The 25,368-nt window shown below is 39.7% G+C and overlaps 3 gene segments (V, D, J or C); 2 read left to right on the top strand and 1 right to left on the bottom strand.

Moving 5' to 3' along the window:
* The first annotated feature begins 1,386 nt into the window (after positions 1-1,386).
* Positions 1,387-2,296, top strand: LOC118240948. The segment is given in 3 exon segments: positions 1,387-1,435; positions 1,608-2,009; positions 2,292-2,296. Coding segments are annotated over 3 exon segments (456 nt in total).
* A 1,214-nt stretch (positions 2,297-3,510) lies between these two features.
* Positions 3,511-4,236, top strand: LOC118240925. The segment is given in 2 exon segments: positions 3,511-3,745; positions 3,926-4,236. Coding segments are annotated over 2 exon segments (363 nt in total).
* A 6,692-nt stretch (positions 4,237-10,928) lies between these two features.
* Positions 10,929-14,356, bottom strand: LOC118240947 (the record flags this gene model as incomplete). The annotated part of the segment is given in 3 exon segments: positions 10,929-11,215; positions 13,376-13,482; positions 14,322-14,356. Coding segments are annotated over 3 exon segments (429 nt in total), but the record flags the coding sequence as incomplete, so codon positions are not given.
* Between the last annotated feature and the right edge of the window lie 11,012 nt (positions 14,357-25,368).

Here is a 25,368-nt window from a genome sequence, read left to right as displayed (position 1 = left end):
ACACACACACAACCCTAAGATTCATATTTTATCTTTAATCTTTAATTATTTTTCCCATCTCCACCTAAACTAATATTTAATGAATATTAATAATCTAGTATATTCTGTATTGTCATGTCAGCTAAGAGAGGAGGAATTTGGAATATTTTATTTTATTTTTTTATGATTGCTTAAGCCTTGTTTTGAAAACAGGGCTTATTTTGTCAAAACACTACACACAGTTCACACAGCAACACAAAAGTATCAGAACACCTCAGTTGTTACATTTACATTTACGGCATTTAGCAGACTACACACCATTCCAGTTCTTTTGTAAAATAATTTATACGATAACATGACAATGACAATGTGTTTCATCTGCTCTGCATCCACTTGGTCTTCTGCTGTGAGGATGGTGTGTAGTCTGTCTAATGTGAGTGTGTGGACTGTGAGGATGGTGTGTAGTCTGTCTAATATGTGTGGACTGTGTTTTTGTAAGGACCCAGGTTACCATGGCGATGGAGGACTCCACTCTGCACCACATTGGCCCTGGACACTCAAAATATTTCTATGGCCAGTGATGTTTCTCCCACTTCTTACATTTGTCAGGTTAAGTCCAGATAACAATGCGTTGACCTGATAGAAATGTACATGTAAAAAGGTTGCGTGCAGCAAACAATACTGAGGAGAACACATCACATGAATACATTACATACTTCGATATATTTATGCTACAGGTCTTTTACTTAAAGACAGATAAAGTCACCAGTTGCATTTTATAGTGCTTAGACCTGATTGGTGAGTTCACAATTAATCACTCAAGTAATCATCCCAGTTAATCATCCCAAGTACATTTGACAGCTGTGTTTGATCAGTTGGTTCACAGATGGGAGGTTTTGAAAGGCAAAGAAGTGATGTCATGTTAGATTTATATGTCCAATGTAGAGAAGTGTGTTTAGTAGAAGTGGTGTGTGCGTGTGTAGTGATTTGATTAGAGTTTGAGGCTGAGAATGTGCTTATTAGTTATGCAGATCTGGCCTGAAGCTTTGCTTCTTGATTGTCAGATTTCACTAAATTTGAGTTATTTTTAAATATAGTGTGTAATAAATCGTAAAAAACTAATACAGAAACACCACATATAGTATTTGGAAGATGTGTATTAATACAGAGAGGCCACAGAGAGTATTTGGTAGTCATGTGTTAATACAGAGAGGCCACACAGTATTTGGTAGATGTGTATTAATACAGAGAGGCCACAGAGAGTGTTTGGTAGATGTGTATTAATACAGAGAGGTCACTTTGCATGTGCAGCACCTGCTTCAGTGCTCTGGGAGTGTTTATAGTCCTGTGAGTTTAACACTTCATGACTGAGAGCTGCCTGCCCCAGAAACTTCACCCACAGCAATCATGACTTTAATCACCATCTTCATCTGCACACTGGCCCTCTGGACTCAAGGTAAAAGATCATTTTATGCTTTGCTTTTGAGGTGAATAACCTAAAAAAACAGATGTCTTGTTTAATAAAATATTCTAAACCTTCTATTAACAGATATAAGCAACATAAGAAATGGAAAATAAAATATGATCTAAATTGGATTTGCTTTGTTTTGTTTTGTTTTTTCCCCCAGAATCCATGTGTCAGGTGACTGTGACTCAGACTCCTGCAGTGAAATCTGCTCTTCCAGGAGACACAGTCACCATCAGCTGTAGAACAAACCCTGCAGTGTATGGTAATAACTATCTACACTGGTACCTGCAGAAACCTGGAGAAGCTCCTAAACTCCTGATCTACGGGGCTACTAACTTACAGTCAGGAACTCCAGCTCGTTTCAGTGGTAGTGGATCTGGATCTGACTTCACTCTGACCATCAGAGGAGTCCAGACTGAAGATGCAGGAGATTATTACTGTCAGAGTTTACACAGCATTGGTGGTAACTGGCTGTTCACACAGCATTACAGAGGCGTACAAAAACCTCCCTCAGTCAGACTGCACAGAGACTGCACTGCTGCAGCTGGGACCTACTGCAGGTGTTGAGGGGGAAGATGTGATACAGCACAATAACACACTCTGTGGAGGAGAGGGACCACAACACACTGACTCACTACTGAACACACTGACTCAGTACTGAACACACTTAACTCTGAAGAATCATAAAGCCATAATATTCACAGTTTTCCAGGTCCCCTTATCAGCACATTACTTGTAGCTAATATGTTTTGTTAATAATAATTGAAGACTGATCCATTTGTAGAATATTTCAATGACCATTGATTCTGAACCTGTTGGGTAATTGAAACTCTAACACATATAGCTTGATATTGTTTGTTATTGTTTGTTTCACATTTCTAGGTATCAGCACTGATACCTGTATTCTACCGCATTCTAGTTCATTGGTATATTGGACTCTACTGTACTGTAGTAGGATGTGCTCTATGAGTAAATTACAAAGCACTTTTGTAAGTAGCTCTGGATAAGAGCGTCTGCCAACTGTCAGACATGTAAATGTCTGTGTGTGTGTGTGTGTGTGTGTGTGTGTGTGTGTGTGTGTGTGTGTGTGTGTGTGTGTGTGTGTGTGTGTGTGTGTGTGCGCGCACATGTGAGTGCTAGAGCACTGAAAACACTGAACAACATAAAACACATAACCTCAAGGACTGAAGAACACTGGTATAGCGGATCCCATTTTACACTGCCTGTCACTACACAGTCTGGCCACAGGAGGGAGAGAAATCAGCACATCTGCTCTCCTCATCCCAGAAACACACACTAATTGTTATTCTCCAGTAGCTCTCTCAAAGCCAACAAAAAAGTCCCACTAGCAGCACCCCCAGCCATCAGAGCACTGTGGTCCAGTCCAATAGCTCCACTAGCAGCACCCCTGACTGCCTGAGCACTGTGGTACATTCCTAGAGCTGTGCAGTAGAGCTTCCTTCCCTCTGTCCACTGTGCTGGAACAACCTGAGAGCTGACAGTAACAATGACAACTCTAGCAGATGCATGAGACCATGATGCTTACACCAAAGTCAGTTTGATCCTGAACTGTGTGTGAAGCACCTGGTTATAGAACTCTCTCTCACATGTGTGTGTGTGTGTGTGTGTGTGTGTGTGCAAATCACCTTGTTGAAGAACTCTTAAGTAGCATGTGTATGTGTGTGAAGCACCTGGTTAAACAGCTCTACTAGCATGTGTGTGTGTGTGTGTGTGTATCACCTGGTTAAACAGCTCTACTAGCATGTGTGTGTGTGTGTATCACCTGGTTAAAGAGCTCTCACAAACATGTATGTGTGTGTTTCAGCACTGTGTGTGCTTTAAAACCTGATTAATTCCACAGCACTGCAGCAGATCTGACAGGTATCAGCTCATTCTGAGTCTGAGTCACAGACAGAGTGACAGTGATGACTAACAGTGTTCAGACACTAAATGAGATCCAGGTGTCATCAACACCAACATGAGCTCAGTAATGTCATGACTCATTAAGTGTAGAAAAATCCTGACTGAATGTTAAAGTGACTGCAGCACATAAGAGGGGATGACTGAGAGCTCTAAGAGGAGAGATTTTATCATTCATCTGATAAACGCTCACACTAGTTCTGTGTGGTAGAAAGACAGATGTGTTGTTTGCATATGTGAGCTGCTTCACTACTCCACACACTTTAAGAGCTGTAGTGGTGATCAGAGAGTGTTCAGTCCTTTAACACACACTGACACACAGCACAATGATGATGTCACTCATTCTACTGCTGGGGACACTGGGACTCCTCACTCAGGGTGAGACAAACTGAAATAAGTTTAGTGTTCATTTGTACTTGGTTTTGTATGTTCCTATTTATTTATAATGATTTTTGTCCTTTTTATTTTCAGATTAACAATGTTTTTAATTTGGATTTGATTTTGATTTTATTTCTATAAAATCCAAATTTGAATGTTTTGTATGTGATTATTTTTTAGAATCATTTGGAGAGATAATCCTGACGCAGTCTCCAGGATCTCAGTCTGTTACACCAGGACAGACTGTTACTATCAGCTGCAGGGTCAGTGAGGATATTGATGAAGACCTCCACTGGTACCTGCAGAAACCTGGAGAAGCTCCTAAACTCCTGATCTATGCTGCATCAAACCGTCAGTCTGGGATTCCAGATCGTTTCAGTGGTAGTGGATCTGGTACAGACTTTACTCTAAAAATCACTGGAGTCCAGGCTGAAGATTCAGGAGATTACTACTGTCAGCAGGGTTACAGCACTCCATTCACACAGTGTTAGAGCTCTGTACAAAAACCTCCCTCAGCTGTAGAGGAACTGCTCTGACTCAAACACAGACTGATCTGAGATCAGCTGAATAGCTGCTAAATCTGCACTCAGCTCAACTCATCAACTCCAAAACACTACAGTAATGAACTGTTTGCTCTTTTAAATTGTCATCATTGTGTAATGGATACTTACATCACTACATATGTAGCAGGTTAATGTCTTTCCTTTAAACCAACCCCTGATAACGTCCTGCTTCCACACTCAGATTCTGGACAAAGGCAGTAATATATGAACATCACTGTGGTGTATAAGGACAGGTGATCACTACCTAGTGAACTGGTCTGAGTTACTCCTGATTCTTTTAATCATTTTACTGCTGTTTTTATCCTGGAGATCCTGGAAAAGCTGCTGAGGAAATACTGTGTTAAACTGTCCAGACAGCAACTGGTATGTGAAGTTAATTCTTCCTTCTTTTTAGAATAAAAATAGTTATTTTAAAGTCCTGCTAATGGAACATCTGGTGATGATGGGACAGACAGGGTGAAAATCTAGAATAACTGTTGAAGTGTAGCTGAATACACCACCCTGGGAATTTCACTCCAGGGAAAAATTCACAATTTTAACCATTTACACACAAACTAAATAGCTTTGCCATGCTAAGAAGGAATTTTGTATGATTTGATATTTTACTGAAGTTGAAATAAATGAATGAATTTTATTTGGCTCAGCTTAAAAGCCTGCATTAATATATCACAAACAATTAATAAAAACACCTGTATTACAACGTTTTAAACCAGCATTAACTATACAGTCATATGTTTTAGTGATCTCCACATTTTGCAATTTAAATTAATAATAACTTCACACTTTTATTTATCCAAAATTATTGTCTGCCACAGGAGGAGGAAACTGGCAAACCAGGGTGCAATACCGATACTGACCATGGGGGGGCAGACTAATCATATTCCTGGACCACACAGGCACATATAGAACAGCACACACCCAGAGATCTACAAACAGCACAGAGTGAAGGGATTCCACCATCCAGACTAGATCAGTCAGCTTCCACTGTAATGATGGACAGTAATACAGTAGTACATTAAATTAATTTATTAAAAAAAAGGGAGAAAATAACTTTGCATACCAGATGATACATAGAAAAGGAGGCAAAACACAAACTCGTTAAAGGACAAAAACACTCAATACAGAGAGAGTAAAAGAGACCAAACTGCTGGGAACCAAGAACCAGCAGACTCAGTTTAATCAGCTGGACTACACACACACACACACACACACACACACACACACACACACACACACACTGCACACACACACACGCACACACACACACACACACGCACACACACCACACACACACACACACACACACAAGTCCACTACTACTCAAAGAGTTATGAATCAAGTTGAGACTTTGTCATTCCAGCTTCCTCCTATCCAGGACACCAGCAGACAGGAAGTCCTTCCTCCTAAAGAGTCCCCACATCTACCAGACAACTGGAGTGCTGTCTGCTCATGTGATTCCACACATCCACTGATATAAATCACCATTACAGAACAGAGAGTGAAGGGCTGCTTCTGAACTGTACTGGATACACCTGCACCTCCACACTGAGAGACACAAGATTATCACAACATTTACATTTAACTCATTAAGATGTAAAAGTGGGGACAGTCACATTAATGCTCATGACCTGCAGGTGAAGAGCATGAGACAGTAGTTACGTCCTGTGTCCCCCTGTGTCATATGTATGTGTGTGTGGATCTCTGTTCTCTCCAGTTCCTGTTACCCCAGACCCAGTCCAGAGTTCCTCTACAGATCTTCATACTCACTGTCCAGTCCTGAAACAAGGCCCTGCCCCAAGGAGGGATATAAGGAAGTGTTTTGGAGGAAGAAGAAAGAGAAAGATGATATTTTGGACATCTGTTTGTGTCAGTTTTGATATTTGATTCAGTGCTTGGTCTCTTTCCCCCTTACTCTGATTCTGAGCTTGTTTGATCCCTCTAACTTGGCCACTGTTGTAAATTTGTATATATTATTTATCTATTTGTATATAGTAGGTATTTATTTGTGCATAGCATACAAATTTATTATTTTTGTGTGCTCTGGAAAGCAGGGAAGGGCTGCCGTTGAGTTTGGGCCCTGGGTTATTTTCTCTGTGTTATCACTTAGGGAGTTAATGTAGTCTTATCTTAGTATAGGATATTATCAGAGGATGGTTGTGATCCATCAGCCTGTGGGTTATGGTCCCAGCACACTTCCACTGCACCACTCTGCTCTCCTGCTAATAGAGAAATAATAAAATACCTACAAACTCACTGAAATGGACAGAAGTGTTCAAGTATGTGACTGTTCATTCATTCATTCATTCATTCATTCATTTATTCATGTATTTGCTGTCACGGCGTTGAGCAGGACGCACATACTCCCTTGACGATGTGAAACATTTAATGACATGAAACATAAAGGACACGCGTGGCACTCACACATAATAACACTAATAGACAGGAACACACAAACAACAACGACAACATAAAATGGTACAAACGTTGGGTTATACTAACAGCGGCTACACACTCATTGACACTAACATTACACTAACACTAACAACGACCAACCATGAGGCCCACACTGACAGGGCTTTAAATAAACAGACATACACTCAACGTGAACCCCGTACAGGTGCGTGCCATCATGTAGGGGGTGTGACAACAAACCTAATTTCCCCCCCAAACCACATGACTCGTGAAGGGGGAGCATTCCGTGAAATTTGTTAAATACATTTTTTATTCATTATCTAAACTTACTTACTAGAGAACATAATTTTTATTCAATCTTGATACTGTGCTATTGGTAATTATTTCCTTTGCCTGAGTACATAATGTTCAGATATAAAATGAAGAACTTAAACTAGTCTCTAGTAATGTCAAATACCAGTCAGAGTGAAAGCGAGTGAGAGCAGTGGGGTGAAACAGATTAATGTTTACAGCCCTGAGAAACCTGCTCCTTCCCAGAATAGAACAACACTTTTTGCAGATGTTCAGCTTTCATTAGCCCAACTTAGTCAAGCACAACATACCCCAGTGCAAAGAATCTTACAGTACAGATAGTGAATAATAAAATAATACAAGAACAGACCAAGTTCAAAATGAAGCTTTATTGAAGTGAAAACAAAACCCAAGAATTAAAACCAGCTGAGTGGTGAATTAAGAAAAAAGAGCATTCTTCAGACTATAAGCTCCATTGTTCAGGGCTGTGTAAGTGTGTTACATCACATTACAGCTGACTGAGGTCATCATGGAAGATGGTAGAGCTCCTCCTCCTCTTCCCTAAATGCAGCACTAAGAGTCAGTGAGCTGCTGTGGCTGTAACTGCAGTTCTGTCCTTCTACTCTGGTCAGAACACTCTGCTTCACATCTTAGACATCCACTGTACAACTCACCAGCGCCCCTTGTGGAAAGTATGTAGACCGCAGGCACCACAGAGATCCTGTACAGAGGAGCGATTGAGAGCACTACACCACACACACTTTTAGAAATATTTACATAAAATATACTAGATACCTCTTATTTATCATTCTCTCTTAATCTATTCATCAGTTCCAGTTATCCAATAATCAGCACACTGTACCATAGTTTTTTTTACATTGTTTATATTAAATAGAAATACTATTTGACCTTTAAGAGTATCTATATATTACATTATAGTATAAAGTTTATAGTTATCTACTATGGTTGGTTCTGTTAAATCTGGTTATATAAGAGGTATTCAGTGGAGTCATTGCTTCAGACAGAGTCCACAGAGAGTATTTGGTAGATGTGTATTAATACAGAGAGACCACAGAGAGTATTTGGTAGATGTGTATTAATACAAACAGGCCACAGAGAGTATTTGGTAGACGTGTATTAATACAGAGAGACCACAGAGAGTATTTGGTAGATGTGTATTAATACAAACAGGCCACAGAGAGTATTTGGTAGACGTGTATTAATACAGAGAGGCCACAGAGAGTATTTGGTAGACGTGTATTAATACAGAGAGACCACAGAGAGTATTTGGTAGACGTGTATTAATACAGAGAGGTCACAGAGAGTACTTGGTAGATGTGTATTAAAACAGAGAGGTCACTTTGCATGTGCAGCACCTGCTTCAGTGCTCTGGGAGTGTTTATAGTCCTGTGAGTTTAATACTTCATGACTGAGAGCTGCCTGCCCCAGCAACTTCACCCACAGCAACCATGACTTTGATCCCCATCTTCATATGCACACTGCTCCTCTGGACTCAAGGTAAAAGATCATTTTATGCTTTGCTTTTGAGGTGAATAACCTAAAAAACAGATGTCTTGTTTAATAAAATATTCTAAACCTTCTATTAACAGATATAAGGAACATAAGAAATGGAAAATAAAATATGATTTAAATTGGATTTGCTTTGTTTTGTTTTGTTTTTTCCCCCAGAATCCATGTGTCAGGTGACTGTGACTCAGACTCCTGCAGTGAAATCTGCTCTTCCAGGAGACACAGTCACCATCAGATGTAGAACAAACCCTGCAGTGTATAATAATAACTTTTTAGCTTGGTACCTGCAGAAACCTGGAGAAGCTCCTAAACTCCTGATCTACTTGGCTACTAACTTACATTCAGGAACTCCAGCTCGTTTCAGTGCAAGTGGATCTGGATCTGACTTCACTCTGACCATCAGAGGAGTCCAGACTGAAGATGCAGGAGATTATTACTGTCAGAGTGCAAATTATATCAGTAGTACAGAGCTGTTCACACAGTGTTAGAGAGTCGTACAAAAACCTCCCTCAGTCAGACTGCACAGAGACTGCACTGCTGCAGCTGGGACCTACTGCAGGTGTTGAGGGGGAGGATGTGATACAGAACAATGACACACTCTGTGCAGGAGAGATGCCCCATCACACTCACTCACTACTGAACAACACACATCTATAGAAAATCATTCTTCTAGGAACCACAACACACTCACTCAAGTCAACAAAAAAATCTCTAATGAATCACAAAGACACAATACAGACAACACTGTTGCACTTCTGTTAGAAGAGAGTTTTGTAGATCTATATGTCCTTCTTCTCCTGCTGTCTATGAGTTGGAAATGGAAGTTCTGAACATTAGTATGATCCATCAAGAAGAAACCCACCATTAAACACAATGCTAATATTGCTGTTGACACTGACAGTGATAACAGCTCAGACTGAGCTGCATCACCAGAAACCTGGAGAAGCTCCTAAACTTCTCCTGTCTCTCTTTTCTTTGAGAAGATGATCTCTCTGTTTCTGCTGGAGCAGGTGAAGACAAAACACTACAGTTATAACAATATTAACAACACATGGAATTTATCTAGTACTTATCAAGACCCCACAGAGGCACATTTACACACACCCAGTGCATGGAGCATCAGAAACCAGTCACAGCACTGCAGTACTGAGTCCTTTGGTCTCTTGGGGCATTTGTTCTTATAATAGAGCAGGTAGTTATTAGAGAAGAGAAATCTCTACTAGTAGCATGACTGCTAAAGCAGTATCAGTAATCTTCAGGAGATTCTGTCCTATTTAGAGGTGATGTAAGCACACACTAAAGCACTAATCACCATGTCTGTGCCTTCCTCTGATTATTCTCAGCCACTGTGCAACATTTCTACCAACACATACTTTTCATGTCCATTCTAAATCTTTGTTAACAAGTAAAAGTGAAACTTGTAAGATCTTTAGGGTGTAAAGTTAAATAACCTCACTATACTTGCTTTAATAAACTTACTACACAATAAGATGAAATAATGCCACCAACTGAAACAATGACTTTTTACTAAACTGTCTGAAAACTTAAAATTAAATTTAATTTTCAGTAAAATTCTTTCTCACACTCACAAACACACAATGCTCTCTAGCACACTAGCACACACACACACACACACACACACACACACACACACACACACACACACACACACACACACAAACAGAGAGTCGGGGTGGATATCATGTGAGTGTGCTGTATGTATGTTAAACCTGTACAGGTAGGGAATATTTCTTTTTAATGAAACATTTGTAAATATTTAGTCTTTTTTGGATAGAACAACTTTCTGCCTTCATAATTGACCCATGACAGTATTGTATTGAAACAGCCCATCTTGTGCTACAAAGTGATATAAAGCATGATGGGATTATTTTCTGGCAGAAATAAACTAAAAATGATAATATTGTGATATACTGAAAGGGCCAAAGATGGTTTGTCCTCCAGCCCCTGATGTTCCAAAAATACACCGAATTACTCGTGTTACAGTTTCTACTGAATGAAACGTGGAAATATCTTATTTCTTGGTTCCATAACATCTGGCTTCCTGCTTCCTTCTTTATTATGAGTAATGAAATGGCAGCTTTATCAAAGTCTAATCCTATACCTCATCACACATTAGCATTTCTGCTGTATAGAAATGTAGGACTTCAAAGTTATTTATTGTTAGGAGTAATGTTGTGGGAAATGTTTTAAATAAGAGACTATAATATTTATTCGAAATTTTTATTTCATTTTGACCAATAAACAGAGGAACATTTGAGTAATAAACACAGATGAACTAAAAGACAGCACATTAATGAGTGAGAGGAGCACATTTCAGTACACATGTGGGAGTTTCACTCCTCAGCACACTGCTCTCTACTCAGTGTCTGTGTGACAGGAGACTGGGAGTCCTTGGTGGCCTCACAGGTCACTGTCTTCTTCAGCCACTCCTCCTTCTGGAGGGTCAGGGTGCTGCTCCAGCTGTAGAGGCCGTCCTTCTGCAGAAGCCCGGAGCTCTGGCTCACCCCCGAGCTCCAGCTGCTACCAGCCACCTTCCAGCTCAGCTTCCAGTCTGAGGGGAAGCCCTTGTTGGCCAGACACACGAGTGTGACCTTCTCCTGCTGCAGCTGTACACTGGAGGGGGGCAGGACCGTGAGGGTGGGCGGGGCGTCACCTAGGAGACACAACACGGTCTACAGCTCAGACAGACAGGAACCGTTAGCGGGAAAATCAGTTGTGTTTCACTTCCTCTTTTTTTTCGGGTTCTTTTTGAACGAAGTGGAACTGAAGTCACAAATGTTTCAGACTAACATATGAAACATATATAGCACATATCAGTGAATGATCAGAGTGATCGATATCTTTCCATTCTTACACTTGCACAAGAAATACATACTATATCTTGTTTCTTATTCTTTTACATTCATATATATATATATATATATATGTATGTATTTGTGCTACTGTAACATGTCAAATTAATAAAATGTTCTATCTAACTAGCTATCTGAGTTTCGACTTTATTTTAGATATTATTTTCTGCACATTACAACCGATGATATTTAATGCATGGAATATTCAAATCAATATAATTTATAGCCATAAAGTAAAATGTAAGTACTTATAAATTAAAATGGAAGTCTATTTAACAGACGGTGATTGTTCAGTTTGCGAGTATTACGGTTAAAGTGCTTTGCATCGACAACCTCCAGTCAGAGACAAACACTTATACTAATGAAAATTAACCCAGTAGGCAGAATAAAGGTTTGATGAGGGATTTTGCTGAAACATTTATGCTATTGATAAAAAACGATAAAAATGTGACTCGACTTACACTAAAAGCTCTAAAAGCACTAAAAGCTGCAACGGTTAGGATAAATGCGCCAGTAAAGTCACGTTTATTTAAACAATAGCTACATAAAATTGTGATTTACTGGGAATAAAAAGTGAAGTTCTTCTTACGTCCAGTGTCCTCCACACTAACTTCGTTTAAGGTCCGTACATAAACCTGCTCTAAACACATTGCCGTCTCCTCTCTTTACAGCGCCGTAGTTTTGCTTCAGAGTTAGTGAACGATACAACCCCAAAGATGCTTGTTTTTCTTTTCTTTTTTGTAATGAAAGAAGTTATCAAATACACTATATACATGCAATATATAGTTAGAAATTAAGGTAAATAAATATAGAGAAATAAAGAAAGTAAATAAATTAATTTTGAATAAAGAGTCAAAGTAACATCCAACTGAGAGTTTTGTGCCGCGATAAGTGTGCGTGTATAGTGAATTCGGTGATCTCTTTAAACTATTTCAGACTTTAAACTATTTCATCGTTAATGTTTATGCGTTAGATAAATGTAGACTCTGTAGAATCAGCAATTGGTTACAAAAATTGTGTTTTAGAGATATTTTTCATATTATTGTACACTAAGAACACAGCATTTAATGCAACATCCAAGTCAAGATAAACTTTATCTGTGTTCTAGATATATATATATATATATATATATATATATATATATATATATATATATATATATATATATATATATATATATATATATATATATATATATATATATATTATAGGAATTTAAGTATTGATAACTGCCAACATTTTGATCCATCAAAATTCTAGTATTGCAGGAACAGTGAACTGCACCGATAAGCTCCAGTCAGGCACCGATATTTCTGCCTTTTAAAAATAAACCCAGCATGCAGATGAAGGCTTGTGGAGAGATATTTCTGAAACATGTATGTTTTTACTACCTAACGAAGCTTTAGAAACTCTCAATCGGTATAAATGAAAAGGTCTATAAGGACATAGCAACGGTTATTAAATAGGAAGATACTTAACAAAGTCACAATTAGTCTATAAAAGAGTACGGGGTAGTTTACAAAACCACCGTGCGTTCTGACGCAACGTTACATAATGTGTGATTAATAGTGAAGAAAATTTAAAGTCTACTTACGTCCAACTGATAGTTTTGTTCCGCCACCGAAAGCCCACCACAGAGCTACAATCTCCTTTACTGTCCGTACAAAAACCTCCTGATCTAAACACGCCGCTCTCTCCACTAATATGTAGCTTCGATATTAATGCTTTAGAAAACTTATAAAGGACTTACCCAAAAGCTTTTTAGATTTTGAAAATAATAAAATAAAATACACACATATATTCTATTATTAGATAAATTACGTCGTAATAGCGGTTACCCTGTAAACCACAAGAAATGCAACAGCAACTTGTTTTAAGTCTCCATCATTATCAAACTTCAAACATATCGATTATTATTTCAGAAAATACCAACTTTTGGATAAGCAGTGAAAAGTACTTACGTCCAACTGAGAGTTTTGTCCCACCACCAAAAGTCCTCCACAGTGATACAAACTCGTTCAGTGGTCGTACAAAAACCTCCTGCTCTAAAGAAGCCGCTCTCTCTGCGCTTTAGCAAGCCTTTTTCAACACAGTAATGAACTGCTAAAACTGATCATTTTAAAAATATGCAGGGCAATATCTAAACATTATAAAGACTAAAAATAAGTTAATTTTTTTGCAGCTTATATATTTTTCCTTTGGTTCGTTTTTCGAATGTTAAAATTAAGTCTTAATATTAGTCTTAATATGTATTATCAAAATATCTGGTCATTAAAATGTCACCAAATATTTTAATGTAAAATTACCTTTTGAGGCAGTTCTTTTTTTGGACGTGTCAATATAACTTTACAGAATCAATAATCAATGCTGTGAAAAGTAAGCAGACTAATTAAAGAGTTCAATCTGAACATTCCTCTTAAATTTACTGTGAAATTCAGCTATATAGGCAAATAATGATCCAATAAAAATGTTTATTTATTTACTGTCTTGTTTTTGTTTGGCAGCACCTTCAATACAAACAAAGAATCAACAAAAACAACAGTCACAGGGAGTGACACTGTAAACAAACAAAATTTAAGATGCACTGAACAATGTGAGGCTGCCCTCCACTGGTTCTTGATAAAACACTACAATGATCTGAAAGTCCAGATTGCAGTAATTGTATTAGGAACTTGATCAGGAAAAGTATCATTAATTGAAAATACTCAATGTTCAAATATAAGTCAATGTAAGTATAAGTAAAAAGCTTCAAACTGACATTAAGAAAACATGCAAAAACAGAGAAAATGCCTTCACACTTCAATGGGTTAAACATATTGTCCATGTATGCAAGCTGATCCAGGATCAATATATCTGGCTCTTCCCCACTGGGTCCTGAGTCTCAGGCAGCTGCAGACCCTGACTTACACATATTTGATGATGACATCACCCACCTGCCACATCTTCCCTTCCGACAGGTATAAAAGGCTCCTGAAAACTCTATTAGGAAGTTTCATGCTCAACCTTGTGTTTTCACTTGTGTGTTTGCTCTTTGCTGTTCTGACTGTGTGGTGCTCTGACCCTGTTAGTCTACTTCCACAGTGAGATTCGCTTTGGCCTTCTGCTTGTTCTGTTGCCCTTATATCTAGTGTATATAGTGTATACAGTGTCTATATTTTAGTCTGTATAGTCTGTGTTCACTTGTGTCACTTCACACCAGGTGTAGGGTGGGGTGCTGTTTGTTTTGCAGTTTTGGGTTTGTCTCTGTTTTGTGTCTGTGAGGGAGACAGGAAAGTGTGTATGTATTTTGGTTTTCTCATTTTGTTTTTGTTAGGTTATGTAGTACCACTGATGGTCAGTCAGTTTCTTTATTCTTGTTTGCTCATTTACAATTTTCAGTGCTGACCCACCTGACGTCTGTTTGGTATGATTTGTGCCTATTGCATTACATGATTATATCATGTATCAAAATGCAGTCACTGTTTCATCTCTGATTTGTTCCATTTTGTTTACTCACATATCCATCATTCACATTCAGTTTCAGTTGCCATTCAACCCCAATTCATGATTTATTCATTTCTGTCACAGACTAATTTCTGTCACAAAAAAGGGACTCATCCAGTTTTTGTTTGTGTGCGTTTGTTGGGCGTTTTTCACTTTGGTGTGAGGTGTGAGTTTGTTGCTGGCTGTTTTGTTAGGATGGCTGCTTTCAGAATTCACTCTGGCCTACTTTGGATGTATTTGATAGGTTTTGTAAAGACGGTCTTCACGCTACAGCAGATTTCTTTGACATAATGATACCTTGGCCTCAAGTTGGATATGAAGGCCGTTTTGTAGGAAGTCTTGGTAGTGGAGAGTATCTTGCCATAAAGAAACGAGGTCCCTGGGGTTCCACCTCAACCTGTTGGGTCTCCACCTTCAATGGAGGCTGGTGGCGGGGATGAACAATAGGCAGGGTTGGGCATAAAACCGGAGGAGTCTTGATCCAAACCAGAAGACCCTCGCTTACTGATATGGCTGCGTGAGTTAGAGCTAGAAATGAAGATGCAGGAGTGTAACACAGTTGATGCAGCTGTGGTCTGTGCAGCTGGAGGCTGATAAGGAGATGGTGCTCAAAACGCTGGCGTGTGAAAGCAGGAAGCCTCTTCTCCACATCTTCGTAGGATGAGCTCTCCGTGAGAACCTGCAGTGCTGCCTTCGCCTATTGGCGATTTGCCTGCTGTCCCATTAACTTTGTTCGCTCCGCACGCCGACAGAAGAAGCCTGACTTTGACATCATCTGCCACATCATATTGGTCCTCTGGGAGAATGAGGTAGATGCGTATTTCCCATGTTGGAATGCATTGCCATTAAACTGGCCTAAAATTCTGTGGTCCCTGCTACTGCAATAAAAGTTATGTGGGAAAGCACAGGAAGTGTGTTCCTCTCTCTGTTTCACAATGTAGGGAGTATGTCACTGTAAAAGCAGCCATGCTCAGAGACTATGAGTTATTCCCAGAGACCTACCAGCAGAGCTTCAGGCAACTAGACAAACACCCCTCTCCACTTATGTAGAACTTGCATGGGAAATCTGTGTAATTTGATAAATGGTGTGCAGCCAGTCACAGTCAGAGCTTTGATGAGCTAAAGGAACTCATCTTGTTAGAAGAGTTCAAAATCTGCTCTCCCACACAGGTAGTGGTGTGTTTAAATAAGCAGAAGTATTGACTCTCTCAGACAGCTATTGATGCCAACGAGTTCATGTTAATACACAAAACTGTCTTTGCTTCTCTGCCTGTGCCAAAAAGAGAAACCCATCCTTGCAAGACTGTCCCATTACCCCACAGAAAAAGTGAAGTCCCTGGGAAACGGGCGTGTTTTTACTGTCACAAGAGGACACTTGATAGCCGCTTGTTCAGCTTTGATGCGTACAAAGACATGAAAGGTAAATGCGGTCGGTCAGTTTTGTCGGTCTGTTTTTGATTATTGTTTGTGTGTTACAATTTAAAATGCAATTAATCATTTAATAATTTCTGTCCCTGCCCCTACCTAGACTGAGTCGTAACATCTGTTTCAGCAATATGGATCTCAAGGTGCTTCAGGACCCTGGACAGCTCCTAGAACAGAGCTAATGAAACCCAGGTGAGCTCATCAGAGAGACACTCCTGAACTCATCCAATCCACTGATCTCCAATCAGCCCAGAGCCAGAGCTTCCTGGAGGTGTCATGGGCTTAATTCAATGAAACACTGATGAGGGGAGGTGCCTACCTCCCTGATGACCCCTGTGAGGTGCCTCCCTGATGACCCCTGTGAGGTGCCTCCCTGATGACCCCTGTGAGGTGCCTACCTGATAACCCCTGTGAGGTGCCAACCCGATGACCCCTGTGAAGAGCTCAATCAGTGTTTGCTCTGGGGTGCAGTACCTAAAAACTGATCATTTATTTGAAATAACACATGCTGAGTCACTCCGTTACCTCTGAAAGTATAGTTTTCATTCTATGGTCATTTGCATTCTAGGTGTCACACCGGTTCCCTGCAATGCCGTTCCTAGATGGCATGTGCTCACCTTCACTTTCCCTTCACTCCCTTCATGCTCCCTTCAGTCTCTCTTCATTCTGTTGGTCTCACCTTAAGAAAGATTCAGACATGAGGAAGATGATTGTTCAAAACCAAAGTGTAGAACTGAGTCTGAGCTTCACAGTGCTAAAATAGTGGATACATTCCTATGTCAGTACAGGTGTCTTCATAAATAAGGTAACATGGTTCTGAAAGAATGTGCAGCCAGTTATCCACAGCAGTGATGTTTTTGATAGAGATCTGGCTTTTGATTGAATGCAAATTTGTGTGTTTACACCTGATCTCTCTCTACAGCTAAAGTGGATGTTTATATATTTGCTATGAGAGCTGTAAGTGACCCAGGCAAACTGACCCTGACCTGCCTGGCCATGGGTTTCTACCCTAAAGATGTGATGATGAGTGTGAGGAAGTACCGCACCTCCCTGGCTGAAGAGCTGATAATGCCCTCAGGAGTCAGACCCAATGATGTTGATACCTGCCAGCTGAGGAAGAATGTGGACATCCTGGAGAATGAAGAAGGAGATTATGACCCACAGTAGTCTCACAGAAACAGTAATAGAAAATGGTGTAAATATATTTGTGACACTAAAAACTGCATTCATGAGTTTGAGAAGATGTTGGGCTGTTAAAGTATTGCACTTTTGCAAACTGCATAAATCACATCAGACATATTGAGTTCCAGTGGGAAATATTGATGCTGAGACGAGGCAATACATTACATTCAGAACATTCGACTTGCATCACTGTTCATGAATGTTTTGTTGTTTTATAATAAGAGAATTTATTACTTTACTGACTACAGATGGAGAACACAGTGACTCTACAATGAAAAACACTCTGATGGGAGCTGTGATCTGTGGAGTTGTGATTATGGCAGTTGTGGCCACTATTGTCCTTAAAAAGAAAAGGGTGGTTGGTGAGTAGCTATAAACTGCTTCTGCTGAAGCTAAAATTGCTCAGGTCAGATGCTGCTGATACTGCTGCTGTGTCCCTGTGAGGTTAAATGTGTGTGTGTGTGTCTGCTCTCCTGTTTTGTATGAGAGCTCCAGTGTACAAGTTACAGTGATTCATGACTAAGGTTTTCATTCTCTCAAGGAAAATCAATTTGTAAATATATATATATATATATTATGGTCTACATTTGGATTAGAAATAAATGAACTCTGAAATCTTTAATAAGTGAACTTTGATTCATTTCAGGTAAAAAAAATACTCCCTCCTCATGAAGAAGAAATGGTGGTGATGTACCAAAAAGGTAAAGCGTGTAATGGTAGTACCAGTCCATGGACTTATGGGAGTGATGTGTAGCTCCAGTATTTTGTACCATTAATTAGTTCAGATGTGTCCTCATATAGTTTTACTGTTCAGGTGCAGGATCAGGAGATCAACTTCAACTTGTGCAAGAGACACACGGTGAGGTCCAAATGCACCAGCTAACTGACCAAGTATAAATTAATTGTTTTATATAATAAATAAATTTGATTATGTATATAATAAATCACTTTATTATTTATGTAATAAACTAATTTAGTTTAATGGATAGATAGTCATTTAAAAAATGTTCAGTGGCTGTAACTTTAGACTGGTGCTGAATCTCACTCTTCTCTGGTTAATAATATAGTTTGAAAAGGACAAGTTTTCTCTTGTTTTTTTAATTCCATCCCTATTTTAATTCTTATTTGAACAAATTCTCCACCATGGAATTGTGGCTTTGGTAATGTTTTTCCACATTTAAAGCATTTTGGACTTTTATTTTGAGTGAGTGTTGTGCACTGTGTGTGTATTTCCTTTTGCAGTTGAGGGTAGCAGTGCTGGATCAGCTTTTAGCAGCACTGAAGACATTCAAATGTACAATGATTTCACACGAGTCTGGCAATGTATCCCGTGAGTAACAATCTGAACACAGTTTCATATAGAAGATATTTAATTCAAGTCTAGGTAGTTTGTCCCATATGTGGGAACATTCGTAGGTCCCAAGAGAAACCCTCTCCCATCACAATCAAGAATGAACAAGAATGAATGAAGACCCCCTTAATTTGATCAGAGAACATTCAGTAAATACAAAACAATAAATAACTATATACAGGAATAAAACATTTTAAATAATGTTTTATATTTTAATATAATAAAAATAACTTAAAAAATGCAAATGAATTACAAAGTGTGTTTAAGGGGCTTGCACATCATGCTGTTTAATTTTATTTATTTAGTATATGAAGTAATCAGCACTGACTCACAGTGTTTAAAATGCAGCCTCCCAGTCCCTGTTATGTTCTTACTAGCTGCTACAATGATGTGAATTTCTCATTTTTTCAGTAACTACAGTTGCATGATATCCAGAAGTGATATTTCTGCATTGATGAGTAATAAAATGTGATGTTTGGTCTGTATATATGTGTGTATTCCCTGTTTGACTCCAGAGCCAGATCCTCTGTCTCCTCCATCTCTTTGGACCACACGCTCCATTCCTGATGCCACTCCAGGTCTCCAGTCCTGCTGACCAGACAGAGGGAGTGTGAGCTGGAGCCCCGTGTGTGGCTTTAGTTCACTTACTGATATGGTTCTGGGTTGTTACCCAGTGTTGGCTGCTCACTCTGTGGACGACTTTGCTTCCCACCTTAACAATAAACCCCCAATTAAACACCTGTAGAAGTTGACAAATTGCAGAAAGTGCTGTAGATCACTTTAGCAGCCTGCATCCATACACTGATTAAATTTATGAGCTAGCTTAGGTAGCTGACCTCACACAGGTGGAACTCTCCTTTGTCCAGAGTACCTGGCAAATGTCGCAAACATCTTAGTCTAGGGAAAAGGAATATACCAGTATGTTGTCAAGGTAAACAATGATGGATATACCCAGATCTCATTAATCTTCTGAAGTCTCAGGGCATTTTCTCTGTTTTTGCATACTTTCTTAAATTCACTTTAAAGGTTCTTACTTATAGTGTGATACCCATATGTTTCATATGAAAATGTTCAGACAAATCTCAGCTCTATTCCTTATGAGGTACCATTTGACCTTAGCCAAAACATGTCAGTCCATCCATATACTAAACTACCTTTCACACTAAAACTTTAACAAAGTAAACTTTTGCTATTTGACAGTCAGTTTTCTCAAACAAAAGTCATGACTATTGTATTACAAATCAATTTCATGAATTATGCACAAAAGCAGCAATGAAGATATTGCACCAGGAGGGCATTAGGAGCTCTGTGGTCCCAGCAAGGCTTCAGCCTGCTGTCCTTCTATACGTAGAAGACACTGAGGTGGAGGTGGAGGGGTAAATGTACTCCTGCTCTATGTCCTGCTGAATATACTGCTCCATCACTCGGTTTTCCTACTGAGATAAAGGGTAAACCTTACACTGAGGAGGGCAGGTGTTATCCAGTAGTTTGACGGAGCAGTCGGTTTTTCTGTGTGGGGGAAGCTGTGTGGCCTTTACTGGGCTGAATTCCTCAGTGAGGTCTTGATAGAGAGCTGGGATGGAGATGTCAGACTCAGCGCTGGACTCTTGATGGAGGTGAACTGGGAGGGCAGGACCACTGAGGTGAGGCACTGATGTGGCAATGGGGTGAACATTCAAGAATGTTGTTGCTCTGCAAGGAAATGAGGGGGTGGTGAGTGTGTAACCAGGGTAGTCCTCAACTGATGGGATGAGAGGTGTGTAGTGTGTAGTGTAGTGTGTAGTGTAGTGTAGTGTGTAGTGTAGTGTAGTGCAGTGTAGTGTGTAGTGTAGTGTATTGCAGTGTGTAGTGTATTGTAGTGTAGTGTATTGTAGTGTGTAGTGTAGTGTAGTGTAGTGTGTAGTGTAGTGTAGTGTGTAGTGTAGTGTAGTGTAGTGTAGTGTAGTGTAGTGTGTAGTGTAGTGTAGTGTAGTGTATAGTGTAGTGTAGTGTAGTGTAGTGTAGTGTGTAGTGTAGTGTATAGTGTAGTGTAGTGTAGTGTAGTGTGTAGTGTAGTGTATAGTGTAGTGTAGTGTAGTGTGTAGTGTGGTGTAGTGTAGTGTAGTGTAGTGTAGTGTGTAGTGTAGTGTGTAGTGTAGTGTAGTGTAGTGTAGTGTAGTGTAGTATATTGTAGTGTAGTGTGTAGTGTAGTGTAGTGTAGTGTGTAGTGTAGTGTAGTGTAGTGTAGTGTAGTGTAGTGTAGTGTGTAGTATAGTGTAGTGTGTAGTGTAGTGTAGAGTAGTGTAGTGTAGTGTAGTGTGTAGTGTAGTGTATAGTGTAGTGTAGTGTGTAGTGTGGTGTAGTGTAGTGTAGTGTGTAGTGTAGTGTGTAGTGTAGTGTAGTGTAGTATATTGTAGTGTAGTGTGTAGTGTAGTGTAGTGTAGTGTAGTGTAGTGTAGTGTGTAGTGTAGTGTAGTGTAGTGTAGTGTGTAGTGGAGTGTAGTGTAGTGTAGTGTAGTGTGTAGTATAGTGTAGTGTGTAGTGTAGTGTAGTGTGTAGTGTAGTGTAGTGTAGTGCGGTCATGGGCAGGAGTACGTGTGTCCCTCCTGCTGGATGACCAGCCTACCATGACAAGAGGGGGAATCAATAACTAATAAAGAAACGTGTTCTGTATGGAGGGCGCTGGTCTATGATATGATAAGATCAGAAAAGACTTTATTATCATTGTACTTGTACAACAAAACAGGTAGCTCACAGCATCATTAAAAATAATAAAAAAATATAATAGAAATAGAATGGCAATTTAAAAATAAACATTTGCAAGGCTTCATATGTATACAGCAGACATGGAAAGTGCAAAAATGATTTGTGAACAAGAAGTGTAAACAGTGAGGTGAGTGTAGGAATATGGAGGGTGTTGTTAAACATGTTCTCTTTACTAAGAATAAGGTTTTTCTTATTTAGTTCATTTAATCAGGCTAATGATACACTCACCACCACAAGAGGAATGAATGTTAGGTGGTGTTGGAGTAGCTGCAGGGAGAGTGAGCCACCAACCTGGACAGCAGGGGGCGACATAATCCACCTCAGCAGGCCTAGAGAGAGAGAGAGAGAGAGAGAGAGAGAGAGAGAGAGAGAGAGAGAGAGAGAGAGAGAGAGACAGAGAGAGAGAGAGAGAGAGAGATCGAGCGAGTGAGAGAGAGAGAGAGAGAGAGAGAGAGAGAGAGAAAGCAGTGGGGTGCAACTCAGATTTGCATTACCATGGCTGAGTGATTCTCTTTTTCGCAGAATAGAGCCACACTTTCACCAGATGTTCTGGTCTGTTCAGATAAGCTCACTCAGGCACAATAAACTGTCTGGTAACATTAATAAAGATGTTTGTCTCTTATAAAAGAGCAGACAATGTCCAAAATGAAGCTTTATTTTAGTGGAAGTAACAGAAATTCCAGGACACAGAACAGAATACAAACAGAGCTGCTGCATTCTGCTCTCCTGCACTGGTCAGAACTCCCTCCTGCACCTCTGAGACATCCACAGTCCAGCTTACCACTCACTGAGTTTAGTGCCTCATCCACGAGTCACCCATAGTGATACATTCTAATGAAGCATCATCCAAAAACCTCTTTCACATTATAGTGACTACACACACACAAACACACAAGCTTTATATTTCAGAAATGGAAATTTTTTTTAAAATCTTTAATTACTTTTCCCAAACTAATTTTTGCATTTAGCTTTTATCCAAAGCAACTTAGAGTTATGACTGAATACAATTTGAGCAATTGAGGGTCTTGCTCAGGGGCCCAACAGCGGAGAAGTGAACTGGCAACCTTTTGATTAATAGGCAAGTACCTTAACCAGTGAGCTACCATACATAATATAAATAAGCATTATGACACTGTCCTAATATTTAATGAATATTGATAATTTAGTTTTTTTTATTGTCATGACAGCTAAGAGAGGAGGAATTTGGTGTATTATATTTTTTATATGATTGCTTAAGGCTGTTTTTGAAAACAGGGCTCATTTCGTAAAATTACTACACACAGTTCACACAGCCACACAAAAGTAGCAGAACACCTCAGTTCTTTTGAAAAATAATGTATATGATAACATGACAATGTGATGATGGTATGTAATCTGTCTAACGTGAGTGTGTGGACTGTGGTGATGGTGTGTAGTTTGTGTAACGTTTGTGTGTAGACTGTGTTTTTGTAAGGATTCAGGTTGCCATGGCGATGGAGGACTCCATTATGTGTGATTGCAGCCACAATGTGATGTTACCACCACGTTGGCCCTGGACAGTAAAAATATATCTGTGGCCAGTGATGTTTCTCCCTCTTCTTACGTTTGTCAGGTTAACACCAGACAACATTGTAACGTATATGTAAAAAGGTTGTGTGCAGCAAATAATAATGAAGTGAACAGATCACATGACTAAATTACATACCTCCATATATTTATGCCGCAAGTCTTTTACTTAAAGTCAGATAAACTAGTAGAATTGATGTCATGTTAGATTTCTGTGTCTAATGTAGAGAAGTGTATTTAGTAGAAGTGACACCATGTTATCTTCTGGATACGTGTCTACTGCATTCAAAACCGTTAGGGTGGTACCAATCCTCAAGAAGGGCACACTTGACAGCTCCAGCGTTACCAACTACAGACCAACTTCCTCTCATAAGCCCTTGAACGAGCAGTTTATAATCAAGTGTCTATCTTTCTCACCCAGAACCAGCTGCAAGATCCCAATCAGTCTGGCTACAAACTGGCACATTCTACAGAAACGGCCCTCATAGCAGTGACTGAGAAACTTCATGCTACCAAACAGTTATCTGTTTTGATTCTTCTAGACCTTTCAGCAGCCTTTGACACAGTGAACCACAACATTCTTCTCTCTGTTCTTTCCAGGCTTGGTGTGATTGGCTCTGCTTGGAGATGGTTTCAGTCCTATCTGGAGGGACGGTCCTATCAGGTGATATGGAGAGGATCCACATCCAAACCGTGTAGACTCTCCACTGGTGTTCCACAGGGCTCAGTATTGGGCCCCCTTCTCTTCTCTTTGTATACTCGTTCTCTTGGTGATGTAATATCTTCGCATGGTTTCTCCTACCACTGCTATTCTGATGACACTCAATTATTTATTTATTTTCCACTCTCTGACACGCATGTCTCCAGACGTATCTTGGCATGCTTGACTGACATCATGTCATGGATGACAGCCCACCACTTAAAGTTCAACCCAGGTAAAACCAAGCTTCTGATCAGCCCAGGTACTCCCAACCCTTACCATGACCTCACTGTTTCTGTAGAGAACTCCCTGGTATCACCCTCCGAAGCTGCCCGTAGCCTGGGCGTAACTTTGGACAACCAGTTGTCGTTCTCAACTCATGTTTCTAATCTAACCCGGCCTTGCAGATTCCTTGTTTGTACCATACGAAGGATTCAATCCTTTCTTTCGCAGGAAGCCACCCAGGTGCTTGTGCAATCTCTTGTGATCTCAAAGCTAGACTACTGCAACTCAATACTTGCTGGTCTTCCTCTAAGAGCCATCAAACCTCTACAACTTGTCTAGAATGCAACAGCACGACTGGTCTTCAATCTTCTGAAGTTCACACGTTACTCCACTGCTGCGCTCCCTTCACTGGCTCCCTGTAGCTGCATGCATCAGATTTAAAACCTTGATGCTTGCCTACAAAGCTAAAAATGGACCAGCCCCTTCATACATGAAGTCAATGTGCAAAGCCCGAGCCGTACCTCATGTACTTCAAAGCTCATGTACGGCTCCGCTTGAAATACCTTGCTTCAGGTCTCATGGACGACAAGCATGGAGACTATTTTCTGTCCTGGCTCCAAGATGGTGGAATGAACTCCCACTTGCTGTCCGGACAGCAGAGTCCCTTGCAGTCTTCAAATGCAGACTGAAGTCCCATCTATTTGCAGAATATTTAAAGGACGACTGACCCTGCTCCCATATTGACTGTCTAATTTAATATTTATTGTAGGGCATTGTTTATGTTGCTTAACAAACTCTAGCATATTTTGTTTATAGCACTTATTATTTATAGTACTTATCATAGTTTAAGATAGACCTTATGTACTTTGCACTTCTAGGTATCAGCATTCATCCCTGTATTCTACATTATTCTAGTTCATTGGTATGTTTAATTCTAACCTACTGTACTTGGATATATTCTATGAGTACATGGCAATGTACTTTTGTAAGTCACTCTGGATAAGAGTGTCTGCTGAATGCCGTATATGTTAGATTTCTGTGTCTAATGTAGAGAAGTGTGTTTAGCAGAAGGGATTTGTGTAAAGTCTGAGGCTGAGAATTTGCTTATAGTTGTGCAGATCTGGGCTGAGGTTTTGCTGTCTGAGTCTCAGATTTCACTAACTGTGAGAGTTGTAATTATAGTGTGTAAGGAACCATAAAAAAAAACTGAAATACAGAGAGTACTTGGTAGATGTGTATTAATACAGAGAGGTCACTTTGCATGTGCAACACCTGCTTCAGTGCTCTGGGAAACCTGC

The sequence above is a fragment of the Electrophorus electricus genome, chromosome 2 (assembly GCF_013358815.1).
Source record: "Electrophorus electricus isolate fEleEle1 chromosome 2, fEleEle1.pri, whole genome shotgun sequence".
Classification (NCBI taxonomy): Eukaryota; Metazoa; Chordata; class Actinopteri; order Gymnotiformes; family Gymnotidae; genus Electrophorus; species Electrophorus electricus.
This window is presented reverse-complemented; position numbering and strand designations above follow the sequence as displayed.